This window comes from Daucus carota, chromosome 3 (assembly GCF_001625215.2).
Source record: "Daucus carota subsp. sativus chromosome 3, DH1 v3.0, whole genome shotgun sequence".
Taxonomy (NCBI): Eukaryota; Viridiplantae; Streptophyta; class Magnoliopsida; order Apiales; family Apiaceae; genus Daucus; species Daucus carota.
The window spans coordinates 12,077,700-12,097,317 of NC_030383.2; the positions used below are offsets into that span (position 1 = coordinate 12,077,700).

The following is a 19,618-nucleotide window of genomic DNA, read 5'->3' on the forward strand; positions in this document are numbered from 1 at the left end:
TATATTTGGTTGGAATCTAGTAAGATATCCTGGGATTTATAGTAGTGTACCTAATGTTAGGCCACAAATATATATATCGCAGGTGTTTGGCACGGACTTATAAACCCGCCTTCTGGAGTTAAAAGTTAGAATCAATTATTTGTACTGTTTGTGTAAAAAGTCAAGAATACTAGTTTTTGTTTCACGGCTTCTACTTATTTCCTCAAACACTTTTATCATCTTAACTTGCTTATAACTTCTATTTCACTTTTTTACTCTAATCACTTATTTTAAATTTACACAGCCCCATTATTTTTTTTTTGAAATAACATTACTTGACTCTACCGTAAGTCTTCATAATTAAGTGAAGTAACGGAGCAATTTCTTGTGTCTACTTTGTGGCACTTGTTCATATCAAAAATCAACAAAATTTCTGGTCTTCCAAGATATATGTCTTTCTCATTTGAAAATTTCATATGTATTAGATAATTTGTTATATGTTATTTAATTTTAACTATCATAATTTTTTCAAAAATAAAATAGTATAATTCAAAATTTTGAATTTTTCAAAAATATCTAAGTTAAAATTTTCTTTTCAAATTAGGGTGTTAAAAGAGCGCCACCTGAAAAACAGATTTTAAAATTGACCGTATTTTTGAGAAAAAATCTGAAAACACACGTTTTGAGGATTTATCTAAATTTTATTATTAAAAAAAAACAAAAACTGGTTGGGGCCGGGTACAGTAAAACGTTTCTATGAATTAACAGAATCAAATATACTATTCTTATGATTTAAAAAGTTTTATTCTAAAAAACTGCCGGTATATTCACAATACAGCCACCAAATTCCAAAATGGGGAGTTAAAACGGAAAAAACATTTCAGCTGGGCCCCACAGTCTAAGGACTGTGGGCTTATTTTTGAATACTCTTGCCTTAAAATCCCCCCATGGCTCTTCTCAATTCTGTTCAACAAAACTAGCTTCTCCTCGTTGTCATCTCTATAACAACTCTCTCTGATTGTTAGGGTTTGATATAGAGATAAGAAGATCAGAGAGATGGCTTCTCAAATTCTGAAAACCACTTTCTTTGCACCTCTACATTCTGCACATGGCTTCTACAACTCCTCTGGGCTAATAAACTCTGCCGCTTATTTGCCTTGCGACAAAAAAAAGGTTAGAACACACATTGGTTTCCTTGAATTTTTTTTTAACGTTGGAACCCGCAGCCGCTACCTTTCAGGTGCGCACTGTATAAACCCACAAGCTCACGCAATAACATGCATTTACACTTTATTTAATCTCATTTTGGAATTTTGTCGTAAATCGATGTTCGACATGTAACACACGATCTGATAGAGCAAAAATTTTAAGCTTCTGATGCAAATGTAAACCGAATTTTTTGTGCAAATTATTGACTCGGAAAATGTTTTGTGATGCACCAGTTTAGAGGATTAGTGGTAGCTGCCGTGGAAGGTAACAAAAATGATGAAAAGGATATTCAAGTGAATGGAGAGCAATCGAAAGGGATGATTAACAAGAATGATGAGTTGTCCAAATCTCTGAATTTCTCTGGCGAAAAACCAGTTACTCCAGTTTTAGATACCATCAATTATCCCATGCACATGAAAAATCTGTCCATCGAGGTAAACAAATATATTTGTTTAAGTTTAAATTCAAGTAGAACCAATTCGTTTATGTTTGACTATTGCAGATGAAAAGAGCTACGATTCGAATTTCTATAATTAAATTCTAATAAATTGACTGCGACGAATAATATGTTTTTTTTTTAAAACTTACACTATTCTGGTACAGGAGCTTGAGAAGTTGACAGAAGAACTCCGTGAGGAGATCGTGTATATGGTGTCGAAAACGGGGGGGCACCTGAGTTCAAGCTTAGGCGTGACGGAGTTAACAGTTGCGCTGCACCATGTGTTCAGCACCCCTCAAGACAAGATCATTTGGGATGTTGGCCACCAGGTTTAACTTTCTGTCTGCCACTTTATTTTTTCTTGTATTGAGCTGAGTGAAATGCAGATGACTCAATGAGTGTTTTACAGGCGTATCCGCATAAGATACTAACAGGGAGGAGGTCAAGAATGAATACAATTCGACAGACATGCGGCCTTGCTGGTTTCCCAAAGAGGGATGAGAGCGTACATGATGCTTTCGGGGCAGGGCATAGTTCTACTAGCATCTCTGCTGGCTTAGGTACCCGAATCTATCAATCTTACATGCCCTTTTTCATACACGTATCGCATATAGATTGGAGTATTTTTTACATTTAGTGAGTATGTCCAGACCTAATGTTATCTGTAGCAGCAAATCGCGCTAGCTTATTATGTGCAAAAATTAAATAAATATTAAATACGTATCAATTTGAGTACGATATGTCCTGCAAAATATTCTGTTTACAGAAAATTACTCCATAAGCAGAAAATGTGTTACACAAACATCTGAATGACTGAATCTCAGTTCCAGACCAGTAAGGCATGATAGTAAATACAGTAGTTGATCACGCGGAATCTCAGCATTAGACCAGTGTGATAATGAATAATTTGATGGCGATGCAATGATGAAACTTATTTTCATGGAATAGTATAAAACATACAGCATTTTCTCCACTTGAAAGATGTGAAACACGAGCATCAAGATACTTATGATCAAGTAACAGAACTAACTGGTGGCTTACAAAATTTGACTTGTACTTGGCAAAGATAGTGTAGCATATCACACGAATGTTGACAATCTTCAGATCCACCCTGTATATGTTCTGAATCACGTGAACTAAATTCCTAGGCGTGGTTTGCTTTTCTGGACTCACGTATATGGATTCAAGACTTAATTATTATTACTAGATTTATATTTTCCAAATTTAAGAACAGGTCAATTTAGTCGTAATCTGTCAACTTTCGTAGGTAATTGTTTGTTCACAGTGCATGCGTACTTAATTTGATAAGACTATTTTGGTACAAGTTAGGACACCATTTCAAAGCAATGACAAACTCAAACACATCTTGATCCAATTAGCCATCAATAACAGAGAAAGTACTTAAGTCCATAATATCAGTTTAGTTAGTTAATCTTTTGTTGTTCATGATGGTTAATTGCTGGCATAAATTAGCAGAAATATACTCGCTTTAGTGAAACTCAACTAACAGATGTTTTTAGCGCGACAAGATAGGATTCAGCCCTAATCCAGGAACAAAAGACTGCAACAAGGAAACATTTAGAAAAAATTAATACTTTGCATTAACGAACTATTTCAATTCAGGAATGGCTGTTGGCAGAGATTTGTTAGGGAACAGCAACACTGTGATCGCCGTCATTGGGGATGGTGCAATGACGGCTGGACAAGCCTATGAAGCAATGAACAATGCCGGTTACCTTGACTCTAATCTCATCGTTGTCCTAAATGACAACAGACAAGTTTCCCTTCCGACTGCCACAGTGGACGGCCCTGCTCCTCCTGTTGGTGCTTTGAGTAAAGCCCTAACAAGGCTACACTCAAGTAGAAAATTTCGCCTGCTTCGTGATGCAGCAAAAGTAAATTTCTCTTATTATGAGCTGATTGGTTGTGCCTACACTTTTCAACATTATAAGAGTTGCTGTTTCATACTTATTAACAGGAAGTGACCAAAAAAATGGGAGATCAGACACACGAAGTTGCAGCGAAGTTTGATTCATTTGTGAGAACTGCAGCTGGTGGTGAAAGAGCTACTTTGTTTGAGGAACTAGGACTCTACTACATTGGTCCAGTTGATGGTCATAATTTGAAAGACCTAGTATATATTTTCCAAAAATTGAAGTCAATGCCAGAACCAGGTCCTGTTCTAATTCATATCATTACGGAGAAAGGAAAGGGCTATCCTCCTGCAGAAATTGCTGCTGATAAAATGCATGGTACATGAATGTTATGATCATGTCACATCAGATAATATGTTTTACGTTATATTGTGGTCAATTTATTATTTATATGTTATATCAGGTGTTGTGAAATTTGATCCAATTACTGGAAAGCAGCTCAAGAGCAAATCAGATACACTTTCATACACACAGTATTTTGCTAATGCTCTGATTGCTGAAGCAAATAATGACAAAAAGGTAGTAGCTATTCATGCTGCCATGGGAGGAGGAACTGGACTTAACTCGTTTCAGAAACATTTTCCTAGTCGATGTTTCGATGTTGGGATAGCAGAACAACATGCTGTTACTTTTGCTGCTGGCTTAGCAACTGAAGGCCTCAAACCCTTCTGTGCTATTTACTCTTCTTTTCTCCAAAGGGGTTATGACCAGGTAATTACAAAAATAAATGAGACTTTTCCTGAATAAACATCTTAACAATCTACGTAATTTTTTGAACAAGAATTCATTCTAATCTTGATCATTATATTATAATGCAGGTAGTTCACGACGTAGATCTTCAAAAAATCCCAGTGAGGTTTGCCATGGACAGAGCTGGCCTTGTCGGTGCAGATGGTCCAACACATTGTGGGGCATTTGACACAACTTTCATGGCTTGTTTACCTAACATGGTGGTCATGGCACCATCATGTGAAACAGAACTCATGCACATGGTGGCAACAGCTGCAGCTATCGATGATCGTCCTAGTTGTTTCAGGTATCCAAGAGGTAATGGCATTGGATCAATTCTGCCACCAAACAACAAAGGAACTCCTCTAGAGGTTGGGAAAGGAAGGGTGATAAGGGAGGGAAGTCGAGTGGCTGTTTTAGGATATGGAACAATAGTACAAAGTTGCCTGGCAGCAGCACAGCTTCTGGAAGAGCTTGGCATTTCAATAACTGTGGTGGATGCGCGGTTCTGCAAGCCTCTTGATGGAGTTCTGATCAGGGAACTGGCCCGAGAACATGAAGTACTGGTCACTGTTGAAGAAGGATCAATTGGAGGATTTGGATCTCACGTTTCACATTTCTTGAGCTTAAATGGCTTGCTTGATGGAAATCTCAAGGTGCGAAACATACACTTTGCATTTATATATGTTCTTTTTATGGCCCTGTCCCATCAATCACGTGCTGGGCATCTTTTAACTAACCTACTATTTTTTAACTGTCGGGATGAATATTCAGTCGTCAGGATTATAACATTTTTTTATATGTTCAACACTTTTTAATCATTGGACGACTAAAATGACGTTGTCCAGCGGTTAAAAAACATTGGACGAGTACCCGTCCCGCTAGACATATTTAAAATAATGTTATAATCCAGACCATGGATATTTACCCTAACTCCCAAGCACGTGATTACCGGAACCAGGACCTTTTTATGACTGACTAGTAAATGTAAATTATGCAGTGAATGCTAACAATTTCTTTGTATATGCAGTGGAGGGCAATGATGCTTCCAGACAGGTATATTGATCATGGTGCTCAGAAAGACCAAATTGAAGAAGCTGGGCTTAGTCCAAAGCATATTGCAGCCACTGTTTTGTCACTCATTGGCGAGTCTAGGGACAGCCTTCACCTCGCCAACCTATAATTGAATGTACTCTCTAGCCTCTAGTTATGTTCCTTCTCAAATATTACTACCCAGAATGCGGTTCAAGTTTGTTAGTAACATGGTTAAAATGTGATCACATTTCGATCAGCATACCTTATGATTAATGCTTGTATCTTGTATTCATCAACTGAAATAATTGGCAGTTCTTGTTTATGTAGCTTCATCAACAATTTACTCTTGTCGGTGTTTTCATAATGGTAATTACCGCATCTCTTTTGGAAACCACAACTCAAACCAAACTTTGCCCATATGTCCGGCTGGGTGACATATATACCCACCAGTACGGCTGTGCTTACCGCTTACACGGACGTTGATTTTAATAATTGCTCAATTTTTTAATTTAAATTAAAATATTTCAACATATTTTAACTAGAGTAAAGTATATTTGTTAAAATATATATTAAAATGAAGATAAGCATATACTGAGAAAAAAAATCCATATATCATATTTTAATAATTCCGCTGCCCAAATTATCGTTTATCAGATTGGGAGCCTATTTACCCACTCCAATACGCCCAATACAAATGCTTATACGCAGATGAAAATCATTTTCATAATGAAAAATGTTTAGTATACAAAATTTTGTAAATAATGACATATGATGGCTTTAATTAAAATGGACATCCTGTATTTACATTGACAACTTCAATTAAAACATATCATATCAATTATCATTTCGCTAAGGCTCCTTCACTTTGTGGATTTAAATCGAAGTGAAGTGGTCAAACATGCATTTTCAGATACAACTACCCGGTGAGTGAAGCTAGCTAACTTTGAGTCTTGAGTCTTGACCGGAGAGTAGCCTCTTTACGTGCCAGTTTGTTAGACTTACTCTGCTTCTTTTACAACATTAGTTCAACATGCTCTTCTGATCCGTGTTCCATAAAACCACACACCACACATCCTTAGATTATTATGTGCATGTACTAAATCTTACATTTCCAAAATATCAAGTATAGTAGCTTCCGATTCTTACAGTTTACGAATGGGGAGTACAAATCTGGAACCCCACGTCGCGGTTCTTGTTTTTCCATTTGCCACCCACGCTGGTCTGCTCTTTGGCCTCGTGCAGCGTCTGGCTAAGGCTGCTCCTAATGTCAAGTTCACATTTTTTAACACGGCCAAGTCCAACCATTCGTTGTTTACAAATATATCAAGTGTTGCTAGCAATGTTATACCTTATGATGTGTATGATGGCGTGGAGGAGGGGTATGTGTTCACGGGGAAGCCACAAGAGGATATTAACTTGTTCCTGGCTGTGGCAGCGGATGAGTTTCGACGAGGCTTGGAGAAGGCAGTTGTTGATTCTGGGAGGCAGATCACTTGTTTGGTTGCAGATGCATTTTTGTGGTTTTCTTGTGATTTGGCACAAGAGATTGGTGTGCCATGGGTGCCGCTTTGGACTTCCGGGGCTTGCTCTCTTTCGACTCACATATATACTGATCTTATTAGGCAAACTATCGGATTTGATGGTAATTTATGCTTTATTATACTCATTTTTTTCCTCAAATTTTGTGAAATCTAATTGATTTATTAGTCCAATAACGTGATCGATCTGCAATTCTGGTGTAGGAATTGAAGGACGTATGGATGAGAAGCTGAACTTCATTCCTGGATATTCTAATTTAAGACTAGGTGACTTGCCTGGTGGAGTGGTGTTTGGAAATCTAGAGTCTCCTTTTTCTGTAATGCTACATAAAATGGGACAAATATTACCCCGAGCAGATGTTCTGGCGATGAACTCATTCGAGGAACTAGACCCTGGCCTTATGAAAGATCTGAGTTCAAAGTTCAAAAAGATTCTCAATGTAGGCCCTTTTAACCTTACATCACCACCAGCATCACAATACTCAGATGAATATGGTTGCCTACCATGGCTAGACAAGCGTAATCCCAAGTCGGTGGCCTATATAGGCTTCGGGACTGTGGCCATGCTTCCTCCAAATGAGATAGCTGAATTGGCTGAAGCTCTGGAATCAAGTGGGACTCCATTTGTTTGGTCACTGAAAGATCATTCCAAGAAACATTTACCAGAAGGGTTTTTGGAAAGGACACGAGAAAGCGGAAAAATTGTGGCATGGGCACCCCAAGTGCAAGTTCTGTCACATAATGCTGTGGGAATTGTTATAACGCATGGGGGATGGAACTCGGTGCTGGAGAGCATTGCAGCTGGCGTGCCGCTCATCTGCAGACCCTTCTTCGGAGATCATGCAATAAACACATGGATGGTTGAGAATGTATGGAAAATTGGTGTGCGAATTAGTGGCGGTGTTTTCACCAAAAAGGGAACTGCAGATGCCCTTGAACAAGTTTTGTTGCGACAGAAAGGGAAAGAACTCAATCAACAAATTACATTACTCAAGGATCTTGCATTCAAGGCAGTTGGACCTAATGGTAGCTCATCTCTAAATTTTACAGAGCTAGTAAAAGTGATTACTGTCTGAGCGTGTACCATATAATCATCGAGGTGATTTATTGTGTTGTACAAGTTTACTTTGGTAACTTTCTATTTCACTTATAAAACTCTATTTTGAGTGCTTGCTTTGTGAAAGGATAAAATTTGTATTTGTCAAGCCTTGTGCTATCAGCGTTCCATTCGCTATCTGATTTTACAATTGAAAGTTATGATTGTTTAAAAACATATATAAGCCATACCCAACTTTGAAGATCACTTCGTTTCTGGCATCAGTTACATGAATTTATTAAAATCATGTCCTTACCTATTCAGGTTGGTTCAGCTTGAATTTATTAAAAACCTTATTAAAATATAGTTCTTGATCTGTTCGTGTTGGTTCAAGTCTATATTCAGATTGGTTCTGGTTGATCGAACTAGTACTTTCTGGTTTGATCCGGTCTATAACTCTGCACATAGTAGTGATCATATTCTCCTGAGTCCTGACAGGGGTTTGGATCATATTAGTGTAAATCCATGCTCATATTCAATTCAATTTCTGAATTTTAATTTTTGAACCGAAACGACAAAGTATAGAATTTTTTCATAAAATCCATATATATTTCATCTAGACAGTTATAGGATACCCATTTAGTTATATTTTGAATAAATAAAAATCACGAATTAATAAATTCATATCATTAATATAACTGATAATTCTTTGAACTTAAAATAGAAATTATTCCTTTACTGGTACATAAATTTTAAAAAATACAAAAATATATTTATAACTATTTATGACAAAAATATTTGTTATGCACAAATTACTTCTACAAACATTGCTTTTAATCCAGATTTTATCCATCTAAATTTACCAGTATTTTTGAAAATTTTGCATTACTAATAATTTATCATAAATAAAAGTGAAGACTACCTTTTTATTAGATGGTTTGGACTTTGGAAAGACATATGATAAACACATGTTATGCATATATAGTCCCGAGATCTTCGATAATACAGGGGTCTCCATTTAACTTTTCCCCCTACATCACATTCTAAGAAACATGTATTTACTAGGAAGGAGGTCAAACTTTACTCTAAACAATAAACATATAGCAATATCGCAGTTATTTAACCATAATTAAACCATAGCTAAATATTGTTACAGCTTACTGTGTGTATAAAAATTGTTATCCTAGCAACATTAAACTACAGAAAACAAATCACTTTTGGGTCCAAAAGTACCCATATACAAACCAGATTCAACATAACTGAGCGAAAAAAAACATTACTGTAAACATGACTGTACATTGAAGGTATTTGATATCTACCAGACTGCCACAGACCTGAGATCTCAAGTGGGCATAGAAGACTACAGTTCTGTGGATTTGTAGCTAGATATATCCTGGACTGATAATAGCTTCGCTGCCACCAGAAAAAGTAACTGCGGCCACGATCATCCCGGTACTTGACATGTTTTCTTCAAGATCAGTCATCATCTAATTGTACAATCTTAGCCCGCCTTTCAGCAGCTTTTTTCCTAATAAAGAACCCCCATCTCATCGCTGCCTTAATTTTTAGCCAACCCACAACAGCTTTTCCAGGGCGGTTTTGATCCTCATCAAAACTAAAATTTGGTAATGGTGATGGCGCGAATGATGGAAAGGAGAAGCCATCATCAGGGCCATTTACAGAGGTATGACCTTGCATGCTAAAGAGTCTCAGCAAGTGCTGCATATCTTCATTTTCCAGCATCTCGTGACTTCTCGCACGAATCTCCTCCTCTGAAAGGAAGTCATCAACACCTTTATTCTGGTTTTGGGACCAATCATCAAAAGGGTTAAGACTAGACTGCTGAACAGAGGTGTTTAGCGTCTGGAACGAAGATGAGGATTGTGGTGGGCCAAGCGCAAGACCCACCCTGTTATCATAGTTATTACTTTGCATCTGGTGCGAGTGATTAGCTTGCTGGTCTTGTGAAACAAACGATGTACTACCATACTGAGCACGAGAATTTGGGTTTTCAAACTGTGACTGACTTGGGTATCTAGTTGTAAGGCTGTCATTAAAACCTGCGTCTGCGGAAAAAACAAAATTATTTATCACATCAGCCATCAAGCACAGCAGCTAGCATTTCTTGTGTGGGATAGCATTCATCTGAGCTTCATCACCAATTGCAGGAATTAACTAGTAGCCAGTAGTGCTATATATAAAATTTATCTAAACTACAAAACAAGTTATGTCAAACTATCGTTTATGGTTTTCTTGGAAAACAGCATTCTAGATAATATAGATAGATGCTGACAATCATAACATGTGTCAATGACTCAATCGTCAGAGGTTTATATGCAGATAATATCAACCAACTATGATGAGTATTAAGCAGTCTTTATTGTTACACGATGGACCCCGATTCAGTGTTAAGCCAGGTCTGTGGGATTGGCAGCCTTTACACCCAATACGAGATACCTTGATTCTATAAATTGCCAACTATATGATGTGCAACATAATGAACAGAAGAAAACTACTACAGATACATGGTGTAGTAAATCATAATATCTACAAGCTTATTAGCTAATATTTATGCAGTATCTGATTGTACCAGATGAGGATTATAATTGATGGATCCTATGTATGTTGGTTGTAAATGAGTTTAGTGAAGTCAGTCAGGGTTTGTTATTCTATTGGAAAAAAGAGTCGCACTTGTACATTATTTTGAACGTCTAATCATTAATTAAGGCGGAGATAAATTACGTGATCTCTATAGTTTGTAAACTTACTTATAAATATAGGAAGAAGGCTAATGAACAACTACATAAGCAAGTTGTTAGTTAGTGAACATACATAAATAAACTGAATCAGGAACTCTACAAGACAAGTGTTTTGGGGTTGGCAGCCTTTACGCCCAATACCAGATACTGTGATTCTAAATAGCCAACTACATGACGTCCAAAAAATTTAACACCAGAAATCTACTACAGATACAAGGTGTAGGAAATCGTAAATCTTATTTAGCTAATATCTATGATTTACAGCATACATCTAATTAAAAACCTAAAGTTTCTCCAATTCATATATGTAAAGGGACTGGAGGACTAGGTCTGTAATCTGGTACGGTAGCTAGAATAAAATGATTCAAAACAGCCCACACATAAACTTACAAGACTATCTTTTACAATTATTGAATATAACAGGAATAGCAGACTAATAAATTTCTGGTGGAAATCTTACAGGTACTCTTCATTTTATATTTATGTAGCACCAATTTCAATCAGTTTTGCAGCAACTGTAAGTTTTTTAACACAAACCATGCTCGAGATCCAACAATTGTTTGATGATCAACATCTTCTGGTTTTATTAAGTCCCCGATAACTGATGACAGGAAGTAAATTTGGATTCTTCCGGTACACATCCCTTTCCCGTTACCAATTAGAACGCCACACACACACACACACACACACACACCCTCCGTTTCGAATAAGCAGTCCACTATGACCTTTTTGTGGTCAATTTGAACTCCCTCTGTATCCAATTAGCAGTCCCCTTTGACCTTTTTGTGGTCAATTTGACAAAAATTTGACTAAAATTTGCATAGACTATTTATTTTTAAAAATGTATATAAATATATTGTTAGAAAGCAAATCTATTCTACTTTAAAATGTAATTTTCAGTTTCTTAGAGTTATAAGAAAATAATTTTGAATTTGAGTCAAAAATTGGTCAATTTGACCAGAAAAGACTACTAATTAAAAAAAGAGGGAGAAGCAAAGCATTCCATGAATGGCAACTAATAATATTGATAAACATTTGTACCTGGCATCAACAGGCTTGGATCTATAGTTGATGGCTGAGAAGGAACTGGAACAGAAAACCGCTGCGGGGTCATCTGACCCAAAACATTAGGATACTCTATTGGACGCATTGGGAGTTCATTTTGAGGCGCATTATTAAGTTGCTTGAAGCTCAGGAGTGATTTTCCATCATACTCCACAACTTGATTCCAGTTGTCATATGCTTTCTTTACCAACGTATCTACATATACCTGTCAACAAATCCATATTTAATATTTTATCAAATAATATTTATGGAACAAAACTTTTAGATGCCTAGTTAAAGTTATACCAAAACCGATGGTACAACAGTAATTAACTAAATCCATGTAATAGGTGTTCCTAATATTAAAAAAAAAACACTCATTTATATGTTTATATACATGTATGACTGATCACTAGATGGGAATCTTTATCTTATTACTCCTCTGTCCCTCCAGTTTCTTAACAAAAAGTATAGAAGGTTCAGCATGCATTTTAAGGCTCCTATACATTATAGTGTCATAAATTATTTTAAATTATTTTTTCTTTTAAACAAAATTTTAAGTTCAAATTTTAATGCAAAAAATAGAAAATTTCAAAAATAAGTTATGAAGCTATATTTTACATGCACCTTAAAAGCGCATCAAGCAGTGAAAAAACTGTAAAGAACGGAGAAGGAATGAGGGAGTAATATATAGCAACTTGATGGCAATGAGCTTGCCCTAGAACAAAAACAAATATGCTACAGATACATAAAGCAGAATTTGAAAAGCTTATAATGACAGGTCTGGGAAATATAGGTAGAAACATATATGTTAATGCCACCAAAATAGCAAAATCGAGTTGCTTTAGATTTGCATAAAGAAAACAATTAACCTTCTCACTGTCAGATAAAGAATCAATATGCTGGTATTGTTCACCAGTTATTAGCCCAGTCAGCTCATATATATTGTTGAAAGCAACACCAACATTCCTCGTCTCATCAGGATAATACACATAAAGTTTCCCACTAACAACACAAGTTTTTGCATGCTCTAAAAGAGCTTCCCACATTTTATTCGACATACCGCTTCCAAGAATCTGCAAGGCAAAATAGAATATCAGAAAGTAATGATAAAGCATGCACAACTTTCTTATGTAAAACATGTAAACATACAGTTCTTAGTTTTTGTGGATCTCTGACAACATGTCTAAGAAAGTCTTCAACTGTAAATATTCCTGATTTACTAAGCCTCTTGTGAAATGACCCATCCTTGCCAATCTTCTCCAATCTCCATACTTCATCATTCAAAGCAGGTGGATAGTGTTTCTTATACACTACAAAACAGTAAACAAACATATTAAAAATTTATTGCATATGTGTACTTACATATATTCACACCATAACTGGATATGTAACATCAACACAAAGTAGCTTACATTCCCCTCTGTGATCTTTAACAGTGAAAGCTTCTGTCTTCGCCTCACGTATGCGGATGCCCTCACAAAATCCTGAGGATACCTTCAGCCCAAGTCGGAATTTCCTGCTCCTTATCCAACTTGAATTATCAGTAAATGTAAGCTCCCCTAAAGTCCCTACTCCTTCCTTGAGTGTAACCTGTAGATCTCCAGTTAAAAGTGGTCGCTTTCCTTCACGCTCTTTCACAACATGGCTTTCAAATTCCTCCTGTGTCCAATCTTCATCATCTTCATTGTTAAAATCACCTTCTAGTACAACAATATCTAGCTTTGCAGTGGATTCAGGTCCACATGTAACAACATGATCTGTGTTTGCATCAACTAAGACCATATGAATAGTGGCACCCTGCTCCCCTTCAACTTTACCTCCAGTAAATAAGGGTAAAGAGAGCCTTGATCTGAAGTGCAGTTGCAAATTTCTGCCATCTGGCCCTTCAAGTCGCTTTGGTGAAGACCTGAGGCCAACATCCAGAAATTAGTGAGCACATATATATATATATAGGGAATGGTAAAAGTGGAAAGCAAATTACTATATGCCTCGCAAGAATGTTCATTACGGCTTACGCATTTCAGGAAATCAAATTACGTTTTTATATATTTCTTGAGTTTTTCAATTTGCTCACTTCCGAGTACCGAAAATACATTTGCTGTTCTATAATAAAAACAATACTAACATTTAATTAACAAAAGCATAGATGCAACTTATTAACTGTGTTAGAGGCATTTGCTATTTTCTAGTCAGCAAGGATCAGAATTTGACTTAAAAATTATAAAATGTGTAGACTATACTTTATAATACAGATATCCTTTACAAACCAAGAAACCCAAAATGACATGTATAAAGAGGACACAAGTCCAAAAATGGACACAATAAACTTAACAAAGAGCCATATTTTAATCTCAAACCATAACATTTCAAATCTAACAGACTATAATTTTACAAGACTCTGTTTAGAGGTCCAACACTTGCATAATTAACACCAGCCCTTGATTAGGTGTTGGCTTTCTAAAAGTATCCACTAAAAAATGAAGCAAGTCATGACCTAACACTACATCCACAATCTTGAAACTAAAATAATTTCTTAACTCTAGAGTACACGGACTTCAGCCTTGGGTGCCCAAGACGGGCATGGCTATATAATGCAGACCCGAATGATGTATTCCCGCTTAAAAATATTTACATTTGTTAAATATGAATGCAAGCGATACGGTACTCAGAAGCAAGTACGGCAAGGTAACATCTTATATACTTTTAATTCCTCATATAAACTACCGAACTAGTAAGTGTTTTAACAATAGCGATTTCATATCCTTTTTGCAGTTAAATTTCCAACCACACTATAAATTTTGGGTTGCATTTTTGGTAGATCTATTACATTGGAGCATATATGAGCACATAGAACTGATCTAGCCAAAAAAGACGGCATTATCATATTGTTCTAGAGAAAATGACTATTCAATACAATTTACTCGACCTAATTTAAATGTAAACTTTCTAAAAAGTCGAAACGACCGAATTTTATTTTCCAGATAATTAGAGGTTAAAGTAGAAAGTTGACTAGTTGGTCGCCCGTCGCCACAACTGACTATTCGACCTCCCAGTCAGTCAGGCTACTGACCTGGTCAAGTTCCAGTTGACCTCCCTCCCTTCACCGCTTGCACCGACTTACTAGTTAAGCAACATGACAACAATGATGGCAACTCAAATCAGTCCACTTTTCCCAGGGTTCAAAAAATAACTATTCCACACATTAAGTTCTTCATATGCATGGAATAGGAAAACAAAACTCACAAATAAAACCAAAAAAAAATCATCCTACACTAATCACTAATTGTAATAAATGTGAAAAGTGTTAACCACTAAAGAAACTGAAAGGAGGTAAAATTCATTTCACAATCTACAATATACTCGGTAACCACCTTAGAAGTTAATGCAACAACTTATTCATAATAGACTTGTAACATTATTAGTGATATTTAATGTCCACTTAGTGAACAAACCATATTCACAAGCAATGTTTATCACGACATTGAGCAAATGTCAAACAACATTAGTATTTGTTACTTACATTAGCTTTTATTATCAAACCTAAAACATGTTACACGCACTTACGAGATTTACGACATATGTACAGAATTCAATGGCAGTATCAATATTTTGGAAACATAAGAATTCCCTTATGTGACAACAGAAATTAGTAACTAGAGAGCAGATGCTCCCGTATGCAATATTAACGCGTTTTATACTTTTAGTTTTACTTTATATTCTTGGTAATAGAGTACAACACCTATATTAAGTGCACCTAATTTAAAAATGAGAAAACTACTGGCATAGAATCAAATAAATACAATATAACATAATTTGTAACCTACAAGGGCACGTGTAATTGGAAACTTTTAGGAAAAGATCAAATCCAAACCTTCCACTTCCATTTAATCTAGCAGGACCAAGCTTTGCAAGAGCGCGTTCCACCTCTTCACTAACCTGTATAGCACAGCACAATAGCACCAGTACATATTTGACACATTAATATGCGTTGGATCAATTTAAGTTCTCAAGAATTTGCAAAAAGATTGTAAAAGATAATTCAGAGGAGCAGTAAATTGGGTGAACATATGTAGATTTAATAATGGTAATACAATAACTTGGCAAGTAGGGGAGGAATAAGAGGCCGAAGAGGAAAATATAGAAGAGATCAATAATCCCTGAACTATTTCAAGAAAGTCGATTATCGACTTAAATGTAATAAGTATAACAACCACAATATACTACTCCTACAACTTGCTAATAAATTATATCCCTCCGTCCCCCTCAATTGTTTACATGGGGGACGGGGGCTCGGCACGCATTCTAATACTCTCATAAAATATAGTTTGACAAATTATTTTGAATTTTGTTCTCCTGAATAAATATTTACTATCTAAATTTTTATACAAAAAAGAAAATTTTCAAAAATAAGTTATGAAACTTATGTTTTATATGCGCCTTAAAAAGCGTGTCGAGCAATGCGAAAAAAGTGTAAAGAAATGAGAGGGACAGAGGGAGTAATCAATTTAGGTTTTAAACCCCTGAAATGAACTGCAATGAAGGTACTAAATAAATCATCACACTTCATTGTCGGACTTGACAACTTCCAAGATATGTTGAACTGACCCTACCAATCTCGAATGTGCTTCTTTTATTTGGGCAGACCTGCATCAGTTACTCTTCTAAAAAGAACTCAGTTTTGTAAAATTTCCAAGAGCATGGGCATGAGATACTGAGCGTCTATTATCTATATGCAACTTAGAATTAATGACCCAAAAAACATAACTATATTCAAATAAAACTTAAGTTTCCACATTTAACAGCATTATAAAAAAAAATATCAGCATACTCCCATGCTGCAAGCATGGGAGAACAACTGTCCATCAAAATTACTTAAAAAATTACTTTAACCTGAAAGTTACATATAATTTTTAATGATCATTGTTTGGCTTCATAAAAAGAAAAACCAAATATAAATGGAGTCCAGCAATGCCAATCCTACATTCCAAATAATCTTTTGCATTATAATCTTGTTTATCCATCTGACACTATTTATAACATAAATCAATTGCATTAACTAAACTTGTACCAATAAACATTACTTGGAGACGAACACTACAGTTTTCCCTACTGATGCCTTGTAAGTTGTAGCATCTAAATAATATTATAATTACCTACAGATCAAACTGGTCCAGATTAACCTTACAAGTGACCCACGACCTCCTGTATATCTGACCTACAATAGGGTCTGAAAAAATATCCTCATGTCTTATAGTCAGAATTGAGGCTGATGCAGGACAAGGGTACAAAAGAAGAACAAAGATAAATATCCTATCACCACACAGACTCAAAAGGCCTGCTTTAGCTATGCATAAAGTTAGTGTGAGCTATGAAGCTTTACAGTTTATTTTTTTTTTCGAGCTTCGGGTGCGCAAAAATAACTCCAACACAAAGATCCTGAGGTTTTAGAGCACAAGAACTAGGAGAATTAAGTGAAGTGGAAACTGGAAAGTAAAACACGCTTGGGCCTTGGCTTCGGCTAATCTATTAACAGACCACTCGATTCAACTCTGGAAGATAATATATCAACCATTTAAACATGCTCGTGTGAGTAGATAATGACATAAATCCAATTTAATAAGTATGTACCCCGCTGACTAGTATTAACTAAAACTACAATAAAGAAACGTATTACATAAAAAAGCACTCCAGAGAACGTTGCATTAGTTGAATATGGAATTTTCTGACCTCGGAACTTTTACCAAGGCAACAAATAGTTCTTCAGTGCTTAATATCTAATACAGTACATATACTATCAAGGTTATGTAATAAGAGAATAAACTTCCACTGAAAAAGAAGCAAAAAACACTTCATCTATTTTTTGTTTTCAAGAGGACTCATGTTAGGAAAGCAATATATATCAATTAATAACTCTACGGAGGATAGGTCTTACAACTCTACGAAGGATGGGTTCCAGGGATGAACAAAGCTTCTGCAGGCTATCCACCTTTAAGGCTTCAACAATTACACTGCAAGAATAATGGTGTAAAAACAAAGTCAATATTCCATATACTTTTTTTAAGCCCGAAGACTTTTGAATAACCCTCGAGACCGAAAACAGGAACTTTCCACAAGCCACTCAAAGGTTTAATGAAAACAAAAGAACTAATCATAAACAACACAAAATTTATCTTCTTCAATTGGTCAAAAAAAAAGAGCTTATAAACTTAAATCTTAAGCAGATCTTTACATAAAAACAGAGTAACTTAAGTACATCATCTTCCTAGTATTTTCAAATACTCAAAATCACGAACAAAAAATCACCAAAAAATACAAATCATGAAAAAGTCACAAAATTAGGGGAAAACAAAATACAATAGCAATCAACATAAACAAGAGCCAAGAAAAAACGAAATCTGTAGAATTAAATAATTATACCTAGCTAAAGCCGGACGCTTTCGCTCGGGTTGCTGCTTGTCCTTGTCATCGTCATCATTACCATCATTATCTAAGCTTCTTTTACCTCTCATAGAGTTGGTCCTTTCCATATACCTAGTATTCATCTACACACAATCACACACACTCAAGCCACACACTAGAAGTCTAAATAAGACAAGATCTGTAATCTACCACTAAAATTAAACGAATCTAGTCAATTACACATACAGCGACTCAAGAACACGTAGATCAATTGTGTGTTTGTGTGTGTGTTTTTAATCACACAATAGATAAGTTTATAAGTAACTAAATAAAGTAATAAAAGAGAGAGAGAGAGAGAGAGAGAGAGAGAGAGAGAGAGAGATTGGCCGATGGGGAGAGAGAGAGAGAGAGTTACGAGTGTTTGGCGATGAAGAAAGTCTTGTCTGACGACTGAGTGAGGGATAGAAAAGGCTTATGGCGGAGTTGTAGTAGTTGTATTAGTAATGCTAATCCCACTTTAATTTTATTTTGCTATATGTGTGTTTGATAATTTTCCGTTTTATTTGTCAAAACGTATAATAATTGTGTACATATATGTACATTAATTGTTACGTAAGGGCGGGGACGTCAGGTTAAACTGTATAGTGCATGACTCTTGGGTCATCAAAATAGATATGGGTTTTGGATCACATTTGTATGGGCTTCTTCCTTCCGATTTATTTGAGAAACTAATCAATATTGTCCATAAAATAGAAATTTAAAATACAACCAAGACAAACTAAAGAAAATTCTTGATTAAAAGCCTAGTCAAATGAATTATATATATATATATTAAAATCATCAGTTTAATGAATTAATCTCATTATGAATTATTTTGTCGATTTGAATTTTAAAATTACTCTAAAAAATTTTAAAATTATTATAACAAATTTGAAAATAAAATATTAATAAATTATTTCAATATATTTTTTTTGAAACCAATTATCCAATTAATCTATTTACATTATCCCCACCATTAGATCTTAATTGCTAATTATTATTCAAATTCCCATAAAATTCAACTTCTTTTCTTAGATTTGATATATAAATTTTCATAAAATCAACTCTATTGAGTTATGATATTAAAATAGTTACGATCGGTACTTGACATCTTATCAATTTAGATTTGGAATTCATGAAGTAGAGAAAAAAAATGTATAATTAATTTTATAGCCACTAGTTTTGTTTTATTTTGTTTGTTTGCCAACTTGGTACCAAACATGTTTTGTTTGAGCATCAAGAAGTTTCTTAAGTTCAGAGAAGACCTTGACTATGGTGATAGTTGGACGTGGTTTGGTCCAGTTAAAGACTTCAAGTAACGAAGTCTTTAACATTTCAATCCGTGTTCTACATACATTTAACGGGTAAAGTGTATGAGAAGATGTTTAGCATATAAAAATATAATAAGATTTTAGTTATTATTTAATTTATCATTAGAATATAAGTTCTGCTCATAACTTATACTAGGGATGAGC

At 35.4% G+C, this 19,618-nt stretch overlaps 3 protein-coding genes across 3 annotated transcripts; 2 read left to right on the forward strand and 1 right to left on the reverse strand.

Moving 5' to 3' along the window:
* The first annotated feature begins 931 nt into the window (after positions 1–931).
* Positions 932–5,651, forward strand: LOC108210823 (probable 1-deoxy-D-xylulose-5-phosphate synthase 2, chloroplastic). Its single transcript, XM_017382242.2, has 9 exons — positions 932–1,152; positions 1,422–1,622; positions 1,792–1,956; positions 2,037–2,187; positions 3,251–3,522; positions 3,606–3,879; positions 3,965–4,272; positions 4,380–4,946; positions 5,321–5,651. The coding sequence occupies exons 1-9, from the start codon at positions 1,036–1,038 to the stop codon at positions 5,471–5,473; spliced, it is 2,208 nt and encodes a 735-aa protein (XP_017237731.1). The 5' UTR covers positions 932–1,035; the 3' UTR covers positions 5,474–5,651.
* A 703-nt stretch (positions 5,652–6,354) lies between these two features.
* Positions 6,355–8,068, forward strand: LOC108213096 (anthocyanidin 3-O-galactosyltransferase F3GT1). The gene is made up of 2 exons (XM_017384838.2): positions 6,355–6,967; positions 7,068–8,068. Exons 1-2 carry the CDS (start codon positions 6,481–6,483, stop codon positions 7,937–7,939), a joined length of 1,359 nt encoding a protein of 452 aa, XP_017240327.1. The 5' UTR covers positions 6,355–6,480; the 3' UTR covers positions 7,940–8,068.
* Positions 8,069–8,998: 930 nt separating this feature from the next.
* LOC108214303 (calmodulin-binding protein 60 C-like) lies at positions 8,999–18,659 on the reverse strand. The gene is made up of 9 exons (XM_017386236.2): positions 18,520–18,659; positions 18,123–18,247; positions 17,638–17,713; positions 15,577–15,641; positions 13,118–13,611; positions 12,855–13,015; positions 12,575–12,778; positions 11,700–11,928; positions 8,999–9,965 (listed from the first exon to the last, which is right to left on the reverse strand). Exons 2-9 carry the CDS (start codon positions 18,245–18,247, stop codon positions 9,376–9,378), a joined length of 1,944 nt encoding a protein of 647 aa, XP_017241725.1. The 5' UTR covers positions 18,520–18,659; the 3' UTR covers positions 8,999–9,375.
* Positions 18,660–19,618: the final 959 nt, after the last annotated feature.